Source organism: Carlito syrichta, unplaced genomic scaffold (genome assembly GCF_000164805.1).
Source record: "Carlito syrichta isolate Samal-C Ts95f unplaced genomic scaffold, Tarsius_syrichta-2.0.1 Scaffold100857, whole genome shotgun sequence".
In the NCBI taxonomy this organism is placed as follows: Eukaryota; Metazoa; Chordata; class Mammalia; order Primates; family Tarsiidae; genus Carlito; species Carlito syrichta.
The window spans coordinates 33,272-55,589 of NW_007044953.1; the positions used below are offsets into that span (position 1 = coordinate 33,272).

General features: G+C 53.1%; 1 protein-coding gene across 1 annotated transcript in view; it reads right to left on the bottom strand.

Annotated features, from left to right (window-relative positions):
- Positions 1 to 11,389: 11,389 nt before the first annotated feature.
- The window catches only part of THEG (theg spermatid protein), an 11,989-nt gene continuing 1,060 nt past the window's right edge, over positions 11,390 to 22,318 (bottom strand). The window contains exons 2-9 of the mRNA XM_008064479.1: positions 21,493 to 21,615; positions 21,200 to 21,271; positions 20,686 to 20,747; positions 19,466 to 19,535; positions 16,951 to 17,068; positions 12,862 to 13,021; positions 11,504 to 11,650; positions 11,390 to 11,469 (exon numbers count right to left, since the gene is read on the bottom strand). Of these exons, the coding sequence (XP_008062670.1) occupies positions 11,390 to 11,469; positions 11,504 to 11,650; positions 12,862 to 13,021; positions 16,951 to 17,068; positions 19,466 to 19,535; positions 20,686 to 20,747; positions 21,200 to 21,271; positions 21,493 to 21,615 (832 nt within the window). The remainder of the gene's footprint in view (positions 11,470 to 11,503; positions 11,651 to 12,861; positions 13,022 to 16,950; positions 17,069 to 19,465; positions 19,536 to 20,685; positions 20,748 to 21,199; positions 21,272 to 21,492; positions 21,616 to 22,318) is intronic.

Consider the following 22,318-nt stretch of genomic DNA (forward strand, 5'->3'; position numbering starts at 1 on the left):
CAGTCTGGGCGACAGAGGGAGACTCCAACTGAAAAAAAAAAAAAAAAGATAGTTCACACTTAAACCATCCACAGGCAACCTGCTACTGGGTCGGGATTTCATACGTAGCAGAGCAAGCCCCACACTGCGATCTATTGAAACTCAGCCCTCGACACAAGGGTCTGGAAGAGAAAAAAAAAAGAAGTTCACAGGGGTAGAGTGCCATGAAATACGCAACTTACTCTCAAATGGTTCAGAAAAGATATACTTTATTCCTACGAAACACACAGGCAAAAATGATAAAGCAAAACGAGGTAAAATGTGAATAATAGCTGAATCTGGGAATGGGAACCTACAGGTTTTTTTACTATACCTATTCTTGCAGTTACTCTGTAAGCATGAAATTATTTTCAAATAAAAAGTAAAAGAAACGCAACTCAGAAAACAAAAAGTGGTGAATCTTTAGCGGAGACGTAAGGAAGAAAAGGAACCGCAGGTGAGGGCGTCGCTGGTGGTGGGAACAGCGAGGGCAAAGACCAATATTTGCTCCAGGACGTCATATCAAGGAGACGGGAGCATGTGTGTTCTTTCGGGTTTTTCTTGGTACTTCTCTGCCCATTTTTTTTTTTTCTTGAGTTGGAGTGTCACTCTGTCGCCCAGACTGGAGTGCAGTGGCCGCTCCCGGCCCCCGCAGCCTCGACCCGCTGGGCTCCGGCGATCCTTCCGCCTCAGCCTTCCGAGTAGCCGGAATTACAGGCATGCGCTACCACGCCTGGCTGATTTTGATTTATTGTAGAGATGAGGTCTCGCTGCCCAGGCAGGTCTTGAACCCGCGGGCTCAGGCAGTCCACTCACCTCAGCCTCCCAAAGGCGCCGGATTACAGGCTGAGCCACCGAGCCCGGCTTCTCTGCCCAATTTTGACGGTAGGTGGGTAGCCCCACGGTCTGACAGGGGCGTGGTGACCAGGAGCTCAGGGATGAGTGTGTCAGTCACCACATCACACAGCTTCTTAGTGAAAGCAGATTGAGAACGTGAGACCCCTGAGGCAGTGGGGCGAGGGGATGCCGGGGGGAGGGGGTTGCAGTTCACCCAAGTAACATTTTTCTTGCAAGTTCCCCCTAGAAAAAGAGTCCTGACAAGATCCTGGAGGACCCATGAGCAGTGCAAGGCATGGACTGGAGCAGACGCAGAGGTGTGTCATTCAAACACCCCGCCATACACAAGCACTGATCTATCCTGCTACAGGGAAGGTTGGTGACTGATGGCCGTCAGCGGAGTGACCTGGACACTGGCGGAAGAGAGTCCCCTCACCCAGAGTCAAATCTTTCAAGAGACTGCCCACAGTGATTGGCTGGTGGAGATACCAAAGGCCCAGTCACCTGCAACCACCTGGGGACAGCCGTGAGACTGCCAAGCTCCTCATGGGATGGATAGAGGCTTGTCACCACAGCTCCCTCTTCCCTCTTTCCGGCCTTGCTTCCTCCAGTCCCTGACAGGTGTGGATCCCAAGGAGCGACACTGTCCTCACATGGTGGAAGGGACGGAAAGTCAAGAGAGCCTCCTGTCAACCTCAAGCCCCTTTAGAAGCGTGCTAATCCCACCCTCACGTCTCAGTCACCTCCCAAAGGCCCCACCTCTTAAAGCTGTGACTTTGGGGACTCAGTTTCAGCCTGAATTTTGGAGGGGACACCATTATTCAAACCATGCAAGAAGCAATGCAAATTGAAAATGTGACATGAAGATTATAATGAAGAACTAAGATGGAGCGTTTGTCCTGTTGAGAGATAGGAGGAGGCAGAACTCGGAACGGACCGCGGGGTAAATCCCAGAGGTCGTCTTCCTCGGTTCTCTTGCTGTGGTTTTTCCATTTTCTCTGAGTTGGCCGGAAGCATCCTCAAAAAGTGTCTTCAGTCCTTGCGTGTTCTGAAACGTGTGTCATCAAATATGCTGTCGCCTAGGGACAAACGTGAGGCCAAGGGAGTTGCGTGGCACGCTCGTCCACCAGGCATGGGTGCCCACTGCCAGCATGTGGGTAGGTCATCTGGCCCCCAAATCCGACTTTTGTCTTTGCTTTCTCAAACTCCTTTTGCTAATGCTAAGACAGAGAAATTCCCAGGGGAGGGCTCTCAGGACCAGCACCTGGGGGAAGCAAATAGAGCAGGACAGAGAGAGGGAAAGGTCTACAACACAGGAGCAGCAGAGGCTTCGGCTCTGGAACCAAGCTCACCTTCGGAGACATCTGGACAATAGCATTGTACCCACATGTTGACCAGATGTTGGGTGGGGCTGACCGAGGAGAAAACATGGCCCCATTGGGCAGCTGTCCACAGTTCCCAGAGCTGGCGTCCGTCTCCCAGAAGCTGGAGGGCAAGTGCTATGTTCTGAGGGACGTACTGTGGCTGGTGTGTGACAGCATCTGCTGCATCACATCCTGAGAATTTAAATGGCCAGTGCTTGTATTCCAATGATTACCTCTATAATTGCATATCACTGTAATCTACTTAGCCCTATTCCTTCAGCCAGCACTGTCCAATAAGAATGTGATGCAATTGAAAATTTTCTCGTAACCACATTCAAAAGTATTTTTAAAATCTGGTAAAATTGATAATGTTTTGTTTTAGAAACATACCTTTAAAGTCATCTTTCTCACAGGCAATCAATACAAAATTATTAATGAGATAGTTACATTTTCATTTTCCATACTGTCTTTCATTTCTAGTGTGCATTCTATACTTGTAGAATATCACAATTCAAATTATTCACATTCCACCTGACTGAGAGTCATATACGCCCAGTGGCAACAAGAATAGACAGCACGGTTTAATTTTTTCTGTTTTTTGAGTTGGAGTCTCACTCCGTCGCCCAGGCTGGAGGGCAGTGGCACGCTCCCAGCCACCGCAGCCTCGACCTGTTGGGCTCCGGCGATCCTTCGCCTCAGCCTTCCACGTAGCCAGAACTACAGGCGCGCGCTACCACGCCCAGCTGATTTTTTATTTATTGTAGAGACAAGGTCTCGCCAAGTTGCCCAGGCAGGTCTCAATCCCACAGGCTCAGGCAATCCACTCACCTCAGCCTCCCAAAGCGCTGGGATTACAGGCTGAGCCACCGAGCCCAGCCGACACTGACTCTATTCTCACTATGGACTCTATTATTAAAAATAATGATATGACCAGGCGCAGTGGCTCACGCCTGTAATCCCAGCGCTTTGGGAGACCAATCTGGGCAACTTATCAAGACCTTGTCCCTACAGTAAATCAAAAAAATCAGTCGGGCATGGTGGTGTGTGCCTGTGGCTCCAGCTACTTGGAAGACTGAGGTAGAAGGATCGCCTGAGCCCAGCAGGCTGAGGCTGCGGCGGCCGTGAGCTTGCCACTGCACTCCAGCCTAGGAGACAGAGTAAGATTCTGACTCAAAAAAATGATATTAGAATATTTTCACTTTGGCCCCCTCCTACATTGCAGAATCCTGGTTAATTATATTGGTTTTTCTTAGTGTTTACCACTATACTCACATATATATTATGCTCACACTAATATTATTGGAATAATCCATCTTAAATAATAGCATCTGATGAGGGAAACTTTATACATACACCACGTCTTATTTTCTCTGCCCCTCTCAATTTTTGTTAATTACACCATTTCTAGTCTCAAGATTTATAACATTTACATATGTAACCATTCTTAGATTGGAATTAATCTCAGTCCTAAAATTACATGGATCCAGTGTTCGGCATACATTCTCTTGATGTGGTCTATTCTTTTCTCTTAGTTGACCAAAAGCCATCCTTGGAAAGTTTCTTCTCGAAGTTTCTTCAATTCTTGTGTATTCTAAAACATTTGTCTGTCACCTTTATATTTTAAGGATAGTTTGGCTAGGTATAAAATTCTTTCTCCAGATCATCTTACTTCAGAGTAAAGACCCCGGGAACTTTATAGACAGTGTCCTACTGACTTATAGCAATGACTATTGCTGGAAGAAACTCTGGGGCCAGCCATTTCCCTTTTAGGTCCCTTGGTCTTATTGTCTTGAGAGCCAATGGACTCGATCTCTCTCTTTTTTTTTTTTTTTGACTTGGAGTCTCAGTCTGTCACCCAGGCTGGAGTGCAGTGGCAAGTTCACAGCCACCACAGCTTCGACCTGCTGGGCTTAGGCAATCCTTCTGCCCCAACCTTCCAAGTAGCTGGAACTACGGGTGTGTGCTACCATGGCCAGCTTATTATTTTATTTATTGTAGAGATGAGGTCTCACCAAGTTGTCCAGGCTGGTCTCAAGGATTCTCTTTTCCATCTTTAAACTTCAGTAAGGCCTCCAGCATATGTCTTGGTGTAAACCATTTAGTACCATTTTTCATGGGACATGGTGAACCACTTCAATCTGTAGATTAAAATCTTGTTGTTTTTCTTAAATTATAGATGTGTGCTCTGTTCCATTATTTTGTTTCTCCTCTTTGAGGACATCATTTTTGCATTTGCAGTATTCGTTTTAACCTTCAGTTTGTTTTTTCTTTCATTTCTTTCCTGAATTCTGTAACTTTATGTTCATTCCTGCTGTTTCCTTTCCATATCATCTCTGACCTCTTGCATTCCTGCTTTGTGATCTCATGTTCAGAGGCAACTATTTTATTAATTTATTTAAATATGTGATGTCTTTTCAAAGCAATGCTCATTTTCTCTGAGGCATTCTGTTTTTAGATTCTATCTGTGAATAGGTGTGATCTCCCTAAAACAATCATTATTAGGAGTGTGTGACGGATGACTCAGGACTGTACTCCTGTTTGTTGGGAGTACTCCTTAGGACACAGAGTTGTGTGACAGTGAGTTGTTTTAGGCTTTGTTTTTCTCTGACTAAGCAAGGCTGGTGCAGCAGGGATGTCCAGACTCTGTCCCATGCCAGCCCTTTGCTCTCCTGAGCAATTACTTCCTGCAGATATGGTTTCCCATGGTAGGTCCTCCTTCAAGCCACCCTCCCTTCTCCCTGAGGTTTCATGCCAAGCTGGAACTAGACAAACTCCTGCAGCCAGCCTGTGCTGAGAGAGAATTCTTGGTTTCATTCCTCTGAGCACGCACATCCTTTGAAAACCATGTCCTCCCAGCTTTGCCTGAGATCTGAGACCACAGACACCTTGGCCCAGCACTTCCACACCTTTATTTATTTTCATGTTCAGCACTTCATCATTCATGTGTTTGTTTGTTTGTTTGTTTACTGAGTCAGGTTCTCACTCTGTCGCCTAGGCTGTCATACCAGAGCCAGTGGCACAATCGTGGCTCACCACAGCCTTGAACTCCCAGACTCAGGCAATCCTCCTGCCTCAGCCTCCCAAGTAGCTGGGACTGTTGGCGCCCACCACCATGCCCAGCTCATTTTTTGTACTTTTTTATAGACGAGGTCTCACCATGTTGCTCAGGCCGGTCTCAAATTCCTGGCTCAAGTGATGCTCCCACCTCAGCCTCCCAGCGTGCTGGGATTACAGGCATAAAGCCGGGCTCGGTGGCTCAGCCTGTAATCCCGCGCTTTGGGAGGCTAAGATGAATGGATTGCCTGAGCCCACGGGTTCGAGACCCACCTGGGCAACTTAATGAGACCTCATCTCTACAATAAATCAAAAAATTAGCCGGGCATGGTAGTGTGTGCCTGTAGTTCCAGCTACTGGGAAGGCTGAGGTGAGAAGGGTCACCAGAGCCCAGCAGGTCGAGGCTGCAGTGGCCGGGAGCGGCCACTGTACTCCAGTCTGGGCAACAGTGAGACTCTAACTCAAAAAAAAGAAACAAAAACAAAAATACAGGCATGAGCTACCATACCCGGCCTAATTTGTTTCATGATTAGTTCAAGGTCATGGATATCATCCCACTTCTTCAAAGAGAGGTGTGTGCCTTTCCATTTCTCATTCTTGTCATTTCTTTTGGATAGTGATACCCACTGCATGACTACGTGACTACATTGATTTGTTCCCTATTGGTGGCATTCTGGCTACCTACTTTTTTTTTTTTGAGATGGAGTCTCACTCTGTTGCCCAGACTGGAGTGCAGTGGCATGCTCCAGGCCACTACAGCCTCAACCCAGGGCCAGGGGTCATCCTAGTCCATTCCTGCTGCTCTAACACAGCACCTAGACTGGGCCTTTTATTTTTAATTTTTTTTAATTTTTTGAGTCAGAGTCTCCCTCTGTCACCCAGGCTGGAGTGCAGGGACACGCTCAAGGCCACCACAGCCTCGACCTGCTGGGTTCTGGTGATCCTTCCGCCTCAGCCTTCCAAGTAGCCAGAACTACAGGCATGTGGTACCACGCCTGGCTAGTTTTTGGTTTATTGTAGAGATGAGATCTCGCCAAGTTGCCCAGGCTGGTCTTGAACCTGCAGGCTCAGGCAATCCACTTGCCTCAGTTTCCCAAAGTCCTGGGATTACAGGCTGAGCCACTGAGTCTGGTCCTACTTTTTAATAATTACAAATAGGGCAACCCCCTTGGGTCCCCTCCCACTGTTGGAGCTTTTCTATCCTCTCAATAAATCCTGCTTTCTCACTTTAAAAAGTAATAATAGCCGGGCTCGGTGGCTCAGCCTGTAATCCCGCACCTTTGGGAGGCTGAGGTGAGTAGATTGCCTGAGCCTGTGGGTTCGAGACCCGCCTGGGCAGCGAGACCTCATCTCTATAATAATTTTTTTTTTTAAATCAGCTGGGCGTGGTAGCGCATGCCTGTAATTCCGGCTACTTGGAAGGCTGAGGCAGAAGGATCACCGGAGCCCAACAGGTCGAGGCTGCGGTGGCCGGGAACGGCCACTGCACTCCAGTCTGGGAGACAGAGTGAGACTCCAACTTAAAAAAAAAAAGTAATAATGATTACAAATAATGCCACAGTTGACATATTTGCCCATATTTCCTCACAAGCATAGCCAAGAGTTTGGGCCAAATGCCTAGGAGAGAATTATTAGGTTGTAAAGAGTGTGCATTTTCAACTTTTCTATATATGGGAAAATCGTTCTCCAAAGCAGCTATATCTCTATCTATCTATCTATCTCTGTATCTAGAAAGAAGGAGGTTTTTTTTGTTTTGTTTTTTTTAGTTGGAGTCTCACTCTGTCGCCCAGACTGGAATGCAGTGGCACACTCACGGCTACCCCAGCATCAACCTGCTGGGCTCTAGGGATCCTTCCACCTCAGCCTTCTGAGTAGCTGGAACTACAGATGTACGCTACCATGCCTGGTTAATTTTTTGGTTTTTTGCAGAGACACAGTCTCGCCAAGTTGCCCAGGCTGGTCTTGAACCTCTGGGCTCAGACAATCCTCTTGCCTCAGTCTCCCAAAATGCTGGGATTACAGGCTGAGCCACCAAGCCTGGCCTAGAGAGAGATAATTTAATTCTTTGGTTAACTTACTTAATTTTCCCTAAACAAGTGCAAAGTAATGTTTTCCAGTGCAAAACTGACCTATTTTTTGCCAAAAGTAGAGAAGCAATCAAAAATATAAAAACTTAATTTAAAGTTGTACTGCCCATTGTGAAAACAGGAACAAACCAGCCGGTTGAAAAGAAGCCATGAAATTCAACTCAAATTTATTTGTAAAAGATGTATCAGTGTGATATATCTTTTCTCCAACAGAATTCCAAGTTTAATAAGAATATCAAAATATAAGATGGTCTTTGACAAGACTGGACAGTTCAATTGATTTAAGATCTTTTTGTTTTGTTTTGTTTTGAAGGTTACTGGTATTAAAAATCCCAATTTAACTTCCCTTTATTCATGGAATTACATCATTTGAGTTACCTGATAGGTAGCCAGCCACCTTGCAATCACTACAGGTTTTCATATTCTGCCTTATTAAGAGACAGCCGTTAAGACAACAGAGTGAGACTCCGACTCAAAAAAAAAAAAAAAAGATATCTGTTCTGCCCGGGTGCAGTAGCTCAAGCCTATAATCCTAGCATTTTGGGAGGCTGAGGCAAGAGGATTTCCTGAGCCCAGGGGATGGAAACCAGCCCAGGGAACTTGGCAAGACCTCATCTCTACAATAAGTCAAAAAAAATTAGCCGGGTGTGGTAGCACGCACCTGTCATTTCAGCTACTTGGAAGGCTGAGGTGGAAGAATCACCTAAGCCCCAGCAGATCGAGGCTGCAATGGCCCTGAGCATACCACGGCACTCCAGCCTGGGCGACAGAGTGAGACTCCGACTCAAAAGAAAAAAAAAGGTTTCTTTTCGGCTGTGGTGGCCACATCTTTAATCGCAGCACTTTGGGAGGCTGAGGCAAGAGAGTTGCTTGAGCCCAGGAGTTGGAGACCAGCCTGGGCAACATGGTGGGACCTGGTTTCTACAGAAAAGTAAAAAATTAGCTGGGTGTGGTGGTGCATACCTATAGTCCCAGCTACTTAGGGTGCTAAAGCAGAAGGATTACTTGAACCCAGGAGGTCGAGGCTGTTGTGAGCCGCGATTGTGCCACTTCGCTCCAACCTGGACAGCAGAGTGAGAACCCGGCTCAACAAAACAAATCAAACAAACTGCAGGAGAGCGCCTTCCTTGAGTGTCACGGTGCCCTCTGTGGTCGTTTCTCCCCTGCCTCCCTCTTATAATTACATGTGACAATCTGGGACCTATCTGGGTTCTCCAGGGAAATCTCCCCATCTCAAGACCTTTCGCCATGACTGCTAAGCCCCCTTGGCCACGTAAAAGAACATATTCCCAGGACTCGGGGATCAGGACCTGGATGTCTCTGGGGGCTTCTATTCAGCCCACTGCGTGATTCAGAGCCTGCGCGGTTCAGAACGTCCTCCCCAACACGGCCACTAGCTCAAATCCCTCTAAGGATGGAAACTCGGTGCCTCCGCAGGGGTGTGCGTCTTGACAGTCCAGCCACGTGTGTTTTTCCTTACAACTGCCTCTTCCAAAGACCTTCACCTGTTCCCAGCTGAACCCACCAGAGCAACCCAAAACACCGGCAATGACGTCATCTGCTCACACAGCAGGGACGTGACGGTCATTTCCCTTCCACCTCCAGGAAACATTCAGTTGGCAGCATCTGTTTGCTGTGATGGAGGGGCCCAGCCACCTTGAGCTTCACTTTGTTCATGTGTTTTACCGTCTTGCCATTCAGGATGGTGAGGGTGGTTTTTTGTTTGTTTGTTTTTTAATTGGAGTCTCACTCTGTCACCCAGACTGGAGGGCAGTGGCCGCTCCCGGCCACCACAGCCTCGACCCGCTGGGCTCCGGCGATCCTTCCGCCTCAGCCTTCCGAGTAGCTGGAACCACAGGCACGCGTTACCACGCCCAGCTAAATTTTTTATTTATTGTAGAGATGAGGTCTCGCCAAGTTGCCCGGGCGGGTCTCGAACCCACAGGCTCAGGCAATCCACTCACTTCGGCCTCCCAAAACGCTGGGATGACAGGCTGAGCCACCAAGCACCAGCTGAGGGTGGTTTTTTTTAAAAAAATCTTTTTCTTCTAGACACCTGCCCTGGTCTGGACCTATAAGCCTTCCATCAGCATTCTTCAACTTAATTTTTCATCATCGGCCAATCTGATCCTCCCTCTGGAGGATAACTCGGCTTGGCCCAAAAGTATGTGGCCACATTGGGCACGTGAAGCCCAGCCACGCTGGAGGGGAGGCAGCCCTGGCGGCGGGAATGGGTGCCCATGAAGTGCAGGGTCTCCTGCTTCTCACTGACCACCCAGGAAGCCCCAGGTGTCGAGGCAGACATAGGTATGGATGCGGGTGGATGCTTTCTCTTGGAGACGTCAAAGCACCTTCAAGCGCACCCATTTCAAAATCAGAATTCACCCACCCACTCCCATATTTAAAAGAAGCTCCCTGGCTGGGCTTGATGGCTCAGCCTGTCATCCCAGCACTTTGGGAGGCCGAGGTGAGTGGATTGCCCAAGCCCGCGGGTTCAAGACCAGCCTGGGCAACTTGGCGAGACCTCATCTCTACAATAAAATTAAAAAATAGCTGGGCATGGTAGTTCTGGCTCCTTGGAAGGCTGAGGCGGAAGGATCGCCAGAGCCCAGCAGGTCAACACTGGGGTGGCTGTGAGCGTGCATGACACTGCTCTCCAGCCTGGGCGACGGAGTGAGACTCCAACTCAGAAAAAAAAAGAAAAGCTCCCCTCCCAGTGCTCCCTGTCTCAGTGAATGATGATGCCATCCTGTGGGAAACAGGGCATTTCCCCCTTCTCCTTCCCGCGTACCCGCAACCTGATCATTTAACGTGCACCCTGCAGGTCTCTCAGATGCACCATGTCACTCACCTCCAGGCCACAGGGTCGTCAGGAACACCAAGTCAACCGTCAGACTGACTGTGGTTGGCAGAAAAAGACCCCCAGGACATGCCCATCTTAGTCCCTGGGACTATGGACAGGTCACCACGTATGGCAAAAAAGGATCTTGAGATGGGGAGTCATCCTGGACCCTCCAAGTGGCCCTGCAGCCCCACGGGTCCTCATAAGAGGAGGCCGGTAGCCCAGAGTCAGGGAGGGACAGGGAGAGGCCGCACTGCTGGCTCTGAGGACAAAGGATGGGCCCGAGCCTAGGGGCGCAGTCGCCTCTAGACAATTCGGTGAGACTGATTTTGGACTGTGACCTCCAGCATGTGAGAGAATGTGTGCTGCTTTGCCTGCAAGCTTAGTGTATCTTGTTCCAGCAGCTGCAGGAAACCCACGAGGGTGCAGTCTCGGTCTGTTGACGCTGCTCTGGTGTGCCCCCTGGTCCTGGAAGCCGGACATCCAAGATCAAGGTGCCGGCGCGGTCAGGTTCTAGGGAACCCTCTCTGGTTGTACACTGCCTACTCCCCAGGGTCCCTCCTTGGCAGGAGGGCCTGAGGTATCTCTAGGGCCCCTTTTATGAGGACACTGATCTCCGCCCCATCACCTCCCAAAGGGCCCACCACCTAATTCCATCACCTTGGGGATGAGAATTTTAGCATATGAATTTAGGGAGAGACACAAAACTTCCGACCCACAGCAGGGACCGCGGGTGTTTCTCTAATCTTGTTGAGCTCAGTCTCCACTTCGGTAAAATGGAGGCGACCACAGTCCCTCGCCATTGAGTCACTGTCAAGATCAACAAGTTGTGCAACAGGTGTCAGCTGGTTTTACTGTGAGTATCACTCTGAGTTTGCGGTGCCTGGGGCCATTCCAGAGGTGGCTGGATGAGCAAGTCTGGGTTTAAGAGACTCAAAAGGAAAATTCTGAACTTGGGGGTGGGAGGCTGAAGCCTGACTCCAGAGGGGCTCGAGGTGGCCGAGGACAGTGATTGGGAAAAGAAAAGGGCTGGACAAGTCTCAGGTTGGGGGTGAAAATAAATATTATTATTGTCCCCGTCACTCTTGTGGCCTTCCAGCCCATTCTCCCTCCTCCAGACCAACAAGCTGGGAGCAATCACATACACAGGGTTAGGATGCACTTGGGTGTTTACTGGGCACGGGGTCTTAGAGGCCAGGCTTGGGTCGGTCACACTTTTTTGGCGATGTTTTTGGGCGTAGCCAGCTCATAGAGGCGAGGGGAGGCCCGGGCCACCAGGGAGGCTGGGGAGATGTAGTAAGGGTCATAGCCCTCGTTGAGGTCTCTGCGCACTTTGGGCTTGGCCAGGGAGACGATCCGGGGACTGGCCACAGCATTCTTGGTGACACCCAGCACCTCCCAGCGAGGATCTCGGTCAGGAATGCACTTGTCCGACAGGGCCTTGGGCACTGCAGGAGGCGGGAGAGAGGGACAGCACCGGAGCTCAGCCCTCGGTCGAAGCGCCTGAGTTCCAACGGCCTGTCCATTCAGAGAGAGGAACGGAGGGTGAAAACGTGGTCCAGTCACAGAGTGGAGTACGACTCAGCCATGAAAAGGAAGAAGGCGCAGACACAGCCCACAACGTGGGTGGGCCTTGAGGACAGCACACCCAGTGAGACCCAGACACAGAGGACACACAGGGCGCAACTCCATTTATATGAAACGTCCAGAACAGGCCAGTCTACAGAGACAGGAAATGGATTCACGGGTGCGGGGGGCTGGGGAAGGGGTGGGGAGTGATGGCTCATGGGGAGGGCTGCGCTTTGAGGTGACAAAAATGTTCTAAAAGTGGCCAGACTTGGTGGCCCAGCCTGTCATCCCAGCACTTTGGGAGGCCGAGGCAAATGGATTGCCTGAGCCCATGGGTTCGAGACCCATCCGGGCCACTTGGCAAGACCTCGTCTCTACAATAAATCAAAAATTAGCCAGATGTGGTAGCACACGCCTGTAGTTCCAGCTCCTTGGAAGGCTGAGGCGGAAGGATCACCAGAGCCCTGCAGGTCGAGGCTGCGGTGGCCGGGAGTGTGCCACTGCATTCCAGCCTGGGCAACAGAGTGAGACTCCGACTCAAAAAAAAAAGTTCTAAAATTGACTTTGACTTTGGTGTGGGTTGCACAACCCTGTGCACTTACTAAAAGCCATTGAAATGTATACTGTTTTGTTTTATTTTGAGACAACGTCTCACTCTGTCCCCAAGACTGGAGGGCAGTGGCCTGATCACAGCTCGCAATAGCCTCAAACTCTTGGACTCGAGTGATCCTCCCTGCCTATGCCTGGTCCTTTCTGTTGTGTTTGTTGCTGTTAGACGCAGGGTCTTGCCCTGTTGTCCTGGTCTTGAACTCCTGGCCTCTAGCAGTCTTCCTGCCTCGGCTTCCCAAAGTGCTGGGATTACAGGTGTGAGCCACCACACCCGACTCCAACTTCCTCTTCTGTCTCCTCTCCCTGCTAGGGAACCCACTCCGACAACACCCTCTGTTTCCAAACCACACACCCCTCTAATTTCTGCTTCTCTTCCTTGGAGGAGAGGCTCCCTCTGCCAGCTTCCAGGCGGTGGTGCAGGTTGTCCACAGGGATTTGGACAAGGCTGTCGTAAGGAGCCAAGTCCCAGGAGTCTACTTACTGGCCAGGCTTAGGAGGCGGTTGTAGTCTGACACGTGTGGCTTGGGTTTCGGCATAGGGTCCCACTCCTCCAGCAAGGTGGCCGGCGCCCTGGGCTTTGACAGCTGAAGGATCCGAGGACTGGGCACTGCTATTTGGGCTGCCCTGGACACCCGGGACACCTGGAAACAGAGACAGAGGAAAGAGCAAAGCAGTCCACGGTCCCTCAGGGGCCCTGGAACAAAGACCCATAAGTACTACCAGAGACTGAGCAGGATGAAATTAGTTTGCCATGTATTCATCGAAGGATTAGCAGACATCATATATAAAGAGCGCCTCAAAAGCAATAACCTTGAGGTAGAGATAACCCAATAAGGACTGAGCAAATAATACAGAACAGTGAACCTAACTGGGCAATAATCCTCTCTACTGACCAGGGAAATGTAAGTTAAAATGACAAAATGTCACTCCACACCCTCAAACTCGGCAAACATGAAAAAGTCTGGTATTGTCAAGCCCTGATGAGAATGTGGAAGGAGAGGGTCTCAAATGGCGGGTGGGAGAGTAAACTAGTGCAAGCGCTCTGGACAGTGCGTCCACCTCGAAGTCTCGCGTGCCCACACTGGGTGACCACCACGCAGACTCCTGCACCTGGCCCAAGGAAGGGAGCACACACACTCGGGACGAGCCAGGATCTCTCGGCTGGGGACGCGTGGGCCGTCCAGCAGTTAAGCTATCTCTGCTGTAGGCATCAGCGTAGCTTGCTCCAGAGCACAAGCCATGAGGAGGAAAGCAAGAGCAGGGCGATGCCATTTGTGTGTGGTCAAAACACAGCGCGCCTTGCCTATGGCTTGTGGGTCTGCGGAGGTCACAACGCGTAGAGATGGCAGAAGTAGGCAGGGATGGCCAAACCTGGCACGTCCACCCTGTGGATTCGTTGTCGGCATTTTCCACCCAGAGAAGCCACGCTCACCTGGAACTGCTTCCTTGGATACCCTGCGGTCCACTCAGAGTGCCAGACCGAGCTTTGCCGGCTGATGGCCACGCGTTGTACACCCTAGCTGGATTCACCGTTCCCAGGCTGCTGACGCCGCCCCCAGCCCCCACCGTACGCGCCCTTGTTCAACTTCAGTTCCTTGGGGCAGCCCACCCCTGGCTCCCACACGTGGTCGCCAATCGGCCGGAAATAACCGATGAGCAGACAACATGCCATTCTGCATGTCTCCAACTTACTTGTTGACCACTGAAAGATTAACTGGCTATTCCTGACACCTCTGGGGCGGGAGACGGGGAGGGGAGGGAGGGCTGTTGCTGAAACATTTTCTTCCTTAAGGGAGCAGGAGGACTCTGAAGCCAGCAGGCCGAAATTGGAGTGTCTGTTCATTCCAGAATGCACCCGAGAGCTTGTGATTGTCGCCGGGGTACCTGCGACTCTCTCGGGACCCACTCGGGAGGCAGAAGATTGGTCTCTTTCCTCTTGAACCCCCCCCCCACGAAAGCCACAGACACTAATCGCGGCGCTTACAATTCGGCCTCCCCTTGGTCATCCTCGCCCTCCCCTGCCTCCTTTCTTGCCACCCACCAATGGCCTCCAGCCGCACAGCTCAGGCCCGACTCCCGTGGTGGAGAGAACCAGGTTTCAGTCTTGCCTTGAAGGAGGGTGGGCGGACAGGGCGAACAACCGTGTACCCGTGCATCAGACTGCCGTTTACTGAGCACTACCCCGTGTGGCCCACAGGGCAAGGCGAGTGCTCGCTCCCACGGAGCTCATGCCACAACAAACTGCAGAGACACAGTCCCTGCCCTCAGGGAGCATACGCTTGGGTGGGAGACTCTGCTGCCCACCCAGAGGCCGTGTGCCTGGGCCGGGAGGACGCGAAGGACCCCGCGAGGAACTGGAGGGCTCTGACTTCCACTCAGACTGGGCGCACCGGGAGGGCCGGCCAGGAAAGGTAGAGTCTCGAGTGGAGAGGCTTCACGGTCGACGGGAAAGGTGTTCCAGGCAGAGGGAACTGCCTGTGCAAAGGCCTGGAGGCGTGCGGGGGCATCTGCATTTAGCTGGAGCAAGAGACCATCATGGAGGGGTGGGCGGAGAGGGGCGGTGGAGAAGGGAGGCGCGTTGCTTCGCCTTAAGCCCCAGGTTGGGTTTCCAGGACTTCTGCGTTGGTGGGGGGAGGTCTTGGGGAACCACAGAGGGTTTGGGGGCCCAGGAGGGGTGAGGAATCAGGGGCCCAGTTGAAAAGCCAGGAGGGCAGCAGATGCAGCTCCAGGCCTGAGCTGGACCAGCCGAGGCAGAGCCAGGGCAGAAAGGCAGCCTTTTTTTCGGGATCCCGATTCAGCCAAACCTGCCTGAAAAAGCTGTCCTTGAGACCAGTGGAAAGACCAAACGCCGACTGAGTGTTTTGGTGCTAGGGAATTAGCGTTAATTCTTTGCGTGATTATTGTTACTGTATATGTGTGTTTTCTTGTTTTTGTGTTTTGTTTACTTGTTTTCTGAGCCAGGGTCTCACTCCGTGGCCCAGGCTGGAGTGCATTGGCACAATCAGGCTCACCACAGCCTCAACCTCTTGGGCTTAGGCGATCCTTCTGCCTTTTTATTGAGACAGGGTCTCCTATGTTGTCCGGGCTGGTCTTGAGCTCCTGGGATCAAGCTATCCTCCCACCTCGGCCTCCCAAAGTGCTGGGATTATAGGCACGAGGCACTGCCCCTGGACGGTTTTTTGTTTGTTTGCTGAGTTGGGGTCTCACTCTGTCTTTCAGGCTGGAGTGCCGTGGCGTGACCGTGGCTCACCATAGCCCTGACCAACCGGGCTCAGGCAATCCTTTGGCTTCAGCCTTCCGAGAAGCTTGGACTATAGACACTAGCCACCACCATACCTGGCTGATTTTCTTAAAACTTTTTTAGAGAGACAAAGTTTCACCATGTTGCCCAGACTGCCTCAAATTCCCGGATTCCAGTGATCCTCTCACCTTGGCCTTCTAAAATGCTAGCATTACAGGCGTAAGCCTCTGTGCCCAGCCTGTGAATGTGTTTTTAAAATGTCCTTGTCTATTAGAAATATAAACTGAAGTGTTTATAAGAGAAATGGTATGACGTCTGGACTTACTTTAAATTTTTTCAAAATGGGATCTGGCAAATAGCCACATGAAAATATTTATCTACATATTGTTAGGGAAATGCACATTAAAACCACAATGAGAAACCGCTGCACACCCATCAGAATGGCCAAAACATAAATGAATAAACAAATGAATAAATAAACAAATAGACAATACCAAGCTGGCAAGAATATACGATGACTGAGGTCTCATGCACTGCAGGTGAGAAGGCAAAACGGCACAGCCACTTTGGACAGCAGGGAACGAGTTTCTTAAAAAGCTAGGCTTACCCGATGACTGAGAAATCCCACTTCTGGGTATTTACTCTGGAGACGTGAAGACGTATGCCCCCACAAAAACCTGTACGCGAATAGCAGTTTTATTTGTAATAGCCCCAAACTGGAAGCAACCCAAACGCCCTTCAATAGGTGAGCAGATAAGCAAATTGTGGTGTCGCCATCAATGAATGTGGCTCAGCAAGAAAAGGGAATAAATAAACAACGAACACGGGCAAGAATCTCAAACACAGTATGCGAAGGGAGAGGAGTCTCACTCCAGCCTACAGGCTGAGGATTCCGCTTCCTTGACGCTCTGGAAAAAGAGAAAAGTACCGACGGGACGAGATCGGTGGTTGCCAGGGGCTGGGTGTCGGGCCTGAGTGGGGGGAAGAAGACACTTTCCACGGGGTGAGAGATTATAGCGATGACTCAGGATAGACAGAGCCTTAAAAATACCAGGAATAGGAGTTTTCCAGCGCCTGAGCATCAGCAGGAAGATCTGGGACTCGCTCAAGGATGGCCCTTGAGCAGGTTTCAAGACAGCGGGAAAACGAAGCTTTTCCTGAGCGCTCACCAGCTGTCTGCAGACAGTTGCTCATGTGTTTCTCCAGAGCCTGTCCCTCTTGTCCCTCGGGGTCCCCGCCTCCCAGAAGAACACCTCTTTCACCCAGCCACACCTCTCCCAGCACGTTGAAGGTGGGGCTGTGAGTCCCCGAGGAGCACAAGGCACCTACCTCCGACATGTTTATGCTCCAAATGTTGTCCCGGACCTTTGGGGTGGCCAGTGCCTGGAGGCGACGCGATGCTTGGCATTCTAAGGTGGCCCGAGGAATGGGCCAGACAGGAGTCGTCCTAGGGGACGTCCACATTTCAGACACCAGCTCCGCCGAGGGGAGAGGGTGTCTGTGTGCCTCTGTGTGTTGTGTGTGTGATCCCCTTCTCAGCACCTCTATTTCTAGGGGGAAGAGAACTTGAGAATGTGGAGGGTTTCGAAAGCACCACCAGGGGGAATTCATAGAATCCCTTAAAGGAAGCCCTCTTAGGAGTCCCCAAGGCTGTCCCAGCACGAGGTGCGATGTCCACCCTCAGGTCCAGTCCTCGATGCCCCTCTGTGGTGACAGTGCCCCCAGGGCCTTCTCCCCAGGCCCCCGTCACCCAGGAGGCAAGGGTGCGGACTTGGACCCCAGGGACGAAAGGGCTGGTCCTGCGGTTGTCACGGAAGCTGGGACGAAGGAGGTGCAGCTGAGGTCGCCAGGCCCGCACCCCCTAAAACCAGGTCTCAGCTACGCCTCTGCCCAGAAGTAAAGCCATATTCTGTTGATTCTAAGGCAGACTCTTCACACTTTAACATGTCTGAGGCGGGGAGGCAGCTTATAAGTGCCGTCAGCCAGATGGCAGGATGCCGTGGCTGTCCTCGCCGTGTGTGCTCAGATGTAGCTGTTCCCACTGAAAGCATTCCAAGCAAGCGACATGCATCGCTGGTTCTGCAGGACTTACGCTGTTTGCAGCGTATCATCTTCAGGTTACAGGAAAATTTGGGATTGAAACAAAAGTTACTGAGCACAAATACAGGCATGAAAACTGTGTGGAACACCCACATCCACAACTCCGGGTCAGAAGTCATTCAAAACAGCTGGACACACCTCAGCTGCTTACTTCAGTTCTATTTTCTTTCACACGTAGGCATAAATGTGGGTGATTGAAATTTGTGTCTCGACAACTATAAAGATGACTTTTGGCCAGCATGGCCTTTCCAAGTGATAAGAAAGAATTGTACGAAAAATTAATAATGTGCCTCCCAACTTCTGTCTTTCTAGAGTTGATAAAATGCAGTAATAATGGTGATGACACAGTCTGAGCACTTAGTATACCGAGCACTCTGCAAAGCACCTTCTGCATATGAACTCTGGCACCACCCATCCACAGGCGATGACCTCTGACACCACCGCTGTACAAATGATGACCACTGACACCACCCCTCCACAGGCGGTGACCTCTGACACCGTCTCTCCACAGGCGATGACCTCTGACACCGCCTCTCCACAGGCGATGACCTCTGACACCGTCTCTCCACAGGTGATGACCTCTGACACCGTCTCCCCACCTCCGATGACCTCTGACATCATCTCCCCACAGGCGATGACCTCTGACACCGTCCCTCCACAGGCGATGGCCTGTGACACTGCCTCGCCACAGGCGATGACCTCTGACACCGCCGCTCCACCTTCAATGACCTCTGACGCCGCCGCACCACAGGCGATGACCTCTGACACCATCCCTCCACAGGCGATGACCTCTGACACCGCCGCTCCACCTCCAATGACCTCTGACATCTCTCCACAGGTGATGACCTCTGACCCCACTGCTTCACAGGCAACGACCTCTTACACCATCTTTCCACAGGCAATGACCTCTGACACCTCCTCTCCACCTCCAATGACCTCTGACACTGCCGCACCACAGGCGATGACCTCTGACACCATCCCTCCACAGGCGATGACCTCTGACACCGCCGCTCCACCTCCAATGACCTCTGACATCTCTCCACAGGTGATGACCTCTGACCCCGCTGCTCCACAGGCAACGACCTCTGACACCATCTTTCCATAGGCAATGACCTCTGACACTTCCTCTCCACCTCCAATGACCTCTGACACTGCCGCACCACAGGCGATGACCTCTGACACCGCCGCACCACAGGCAATGACCTCTGACACCGTCCCTCCACAGCCGATGACCTCTGACAGCACCGCACCATAGGTGATGACCTCTGACACCGCCGCTCCACCTCCAATGACCTCTGACACCACCTCTCCACAGGCGACGACCTCTGACACCATCTTTCCACAGGCAACGACCTCTGGCACCACCGCTCCACAGGCGACGACCTCTGGCACTACCATTCCACAGGCAATGACCTCTGACACCGTCTCTCCACAGGCCATGACCTCTGACACGACCTGTCCACAGATGATAATCTCCGGCAGCACTGCTCTACAAGTGACGACCTCTGGCACTACTGTTCTGCAGACAATGGCCTCCTGCACCACCACTCCACAGGGGGACATGCGGTCACCCAGGGTCAAGCAGCCCACGTGGGCCTTGGCCGGGAAGCAGGTCAGCCCCGTCTTAACTCAAGTTATCTGACCCCAGTACCCAGACCCCTCCCCTCCCACGGCCTGCCAGGGGAAGGAAAGGGTCTCCCCAGAGTTCTGCCCAAAGAGGCCTCTTCGGCTCTGCTGCCCCCACCTGTTGTTGTTGTAATACTCCAAGTAGAACCTCTTGGGCCGAGACAGTTCCTCCACGCGACGGGACACCACTGTGCGAAACAGGAGGCAGAGTTGGTGCGCCCTGACTGAAACAGCCGGCCCTCTTCCCGTTGCTTCGCGTGAAATTCAGCTTTCCGTCACCAGGCCAGGAGGCCCCATCTGAGGAGTCATGGGCAGGGACAGCTGGGCACCAGACCCCTTGCAGAGGAGATTTTTGCTGGGCCCGCCTTAAGGGCAATGGGCCCAGAGGCCTGAAGTTCCTTGCTCTGGAGCACACAGGACGGGAGTGCCAGGGCTGGGACGGCAGCTCGGGCCCGTCGCGCCTCACAGGGCTCAGGATGGATCTAGTGATCCACAGGCTGGGAGAGCGGGATTTGGTCTGAAGTTATTGCAGGTTTCCAGGGGCTTGGTGATCACTGTGGGGGAGCTCTAGAAGCCCCAGGAGAGAACCCGCATGGGCAATTCCCCCCAACAACGAGACTTCATGAAATGTCTTATTTGAAGGTACCGTGGCTCTCAAAAAATGTTTGGAAACCATCGTGGCAGGGAAGGTCAAGGGTCTTTTTCTGTTTTTTTTGTTTGGTCTGGTTTTGAGCTGTGGCCCAGGCCGGAGTACAGGGGCGCAGTCATGGCTCCCTGCAGCCTCGACCTCCTGGGCTCAGGCGATCCTTCCGCCCCAGACTCCCAAGTCGCTGGGACCACAGGCACACACCACCACATCTAGCTGATTTGTTGCAGAGGCGGGGTCTCGCTGTGTTGCCCGAGCTGGCCTCGAACTCCTGGGCTCAGGCAATCCTCCCACCTCCGCCTCCCAAAGTGCTGGGGCGACAGGCGCGAGCTTGTCCTTTTCTAAGGCAAACACCTGCTCCCATCTAGGCTTGCCCTGGGGAGTCTGCTCCATGCGCCTCACCCTCATGGCCTGTCTCTGAATGCTCAGGTGACAGAGTCCAGAATGGGACCCCTGGACCATGGGGGAAGACAGACACCCCTGGGGGGAGAGGGAAAGCCCTGGGGACTCTGGGAGACGGAGGCCTTGCCTGTGCTCAGGGGAGGCCCAGGGTCTCCAGGGCAGAGTTCACGGTTCAAGGAGGTGGCTTGTGTCCCTCCTTGGTCCCTGGCCTCAGAGGCCAAGAGCTGACAAGCTAGACAGGGCGCCCGGGCCCCAGGTAGAGGCCCCCTGCAGACCTGGGCTGCACCTACCGGGCACAGTGATGGCAAGGGTCGTGTCCTCGCGGAACTGCTCGGTCCAGTACACGGAGGGCCTGGAATAAGCCGGGCGGCTCAGGGCCAGGGGGGCAGAGGTCCCGGGCTTCCACCCGCCACCCCCAAGCCTGGACCTCCAGGAAGCCGGCAGTGCACCGGGAGGGTGGCGGAGAAAGGGCGTGAATGTGCGGGGGAAGGGTGGCCGGAGGAGGACCGTTAGGAGGCAGCTCCCCGAGGAAGGGCCGCCCAGGAAGTGTGCTCAAGGTGAGCGAGACTGACATGCAGAGAAGGCAGGGGGCAACAAAAGTGCAACCACCGAGAGGACCCAGGGCCGGCTGCCTGGGGTGGAGTCCAGGGCCAGGGGTGCGGTTGGCGCAGCCCCCAGGGCGGGGAGTCCCGCCTGAAAGCCTGTCCCCAAGCCCTTGTCCCTAGAGAGAAGCGGGGAAGGGGTCCCCAGAACCTGGCAAGTGTCCCCCACGTGGGAAGGCGGAGACGACAGCCCCGTACTTACCAGTAGAGACAGAACTGCAAGCTCATCTTGCATGGGGAAATCCAAGCATAGCCCTTACAACGGCGTCCCGTCCTGCGATGAGACAGGCGCCCAGCACCACGGCCTTTGGCCCTTGGAGTCCACTGGCTCCCAAATGCCTCTCTCCTTTGGCCACCACCCGGAAGTCCCCCAGGGATGCGGTCCCTGGCACATCCCCGCCTCTGGTGCCCCGACATCTCACCTCCCTCGGCAGCCCCCTCACGGACCAAGCCCACCCGCCCTAAGCTCGTCAGACGTGGCTCGCACACCCTCACCTGTCTTTCAAGACTTGCCAGTCGGTCTTGGGCTTTGCCAGCTCCAGGAACCTCCTCCTCCTCCTCCTCTTCCTCCCGCTGGCCGTGGTAGGGCTGGGGGACTTCTGGGTGATGGACAGCCGGCTTTGGGAGAACCGGTCGGGCTTTGAAGCTGGAGCCGCGGTTCCATGCCCGAGCCCAGAGGACCGCGGTCTTGCCCTGTCGCCTTCCATCACGCGCACCCTGCCCACGGGGCCTCCGGGGGTCTCTGGGGTGGAGCGGTGGCGCCACGAGGGCCTGCGCGGGTCCCCGGCCCCACTGTTGGCTGCCCTGGCCGGGTCCCCGGCGTTTCAGCCTCCGGGCCCTCCGCCACGCCACGGAAATGAGGCCAGAGCCAACCTCAAGGGACCGTGGCCACAGTGCCACAAGATTATGTTTGCTCGTCTCACAGACGCTTATGAAGTGCCTACTGTGTGCCGGCCCTAGAGGGGGATGTGAAGCCACAAAAGAGCAGCTCCTGCCTCCCAGAAGCGGGTGGACGGGGGAGGGAGGCGTTACTCCGCTGGGCGCATGTCCCCAACCCCCCCACATTGCCTGCTGGGTTCCCTGGGTTAAGGTTAGGGCTCGTGATGGCCCGGCCTGCGAGGGCAGGGACGTCGCTCTGTTCTCGGGGGGCCGGCATCCTCTGCAGCGTGACGGACACTGTGGACAGGGGGCGGGAGGAGCAGGCCCAGGCCTCCCTCCGGCCTCACCCGCCTCTTGGCTGGGCGGGTTGGATATCCCTGGGTACCCCGGGGACAAGCAGCTGGAAGAGCCTGGGAGGGGCGGGGAGGGGAGGGAGGAGAGA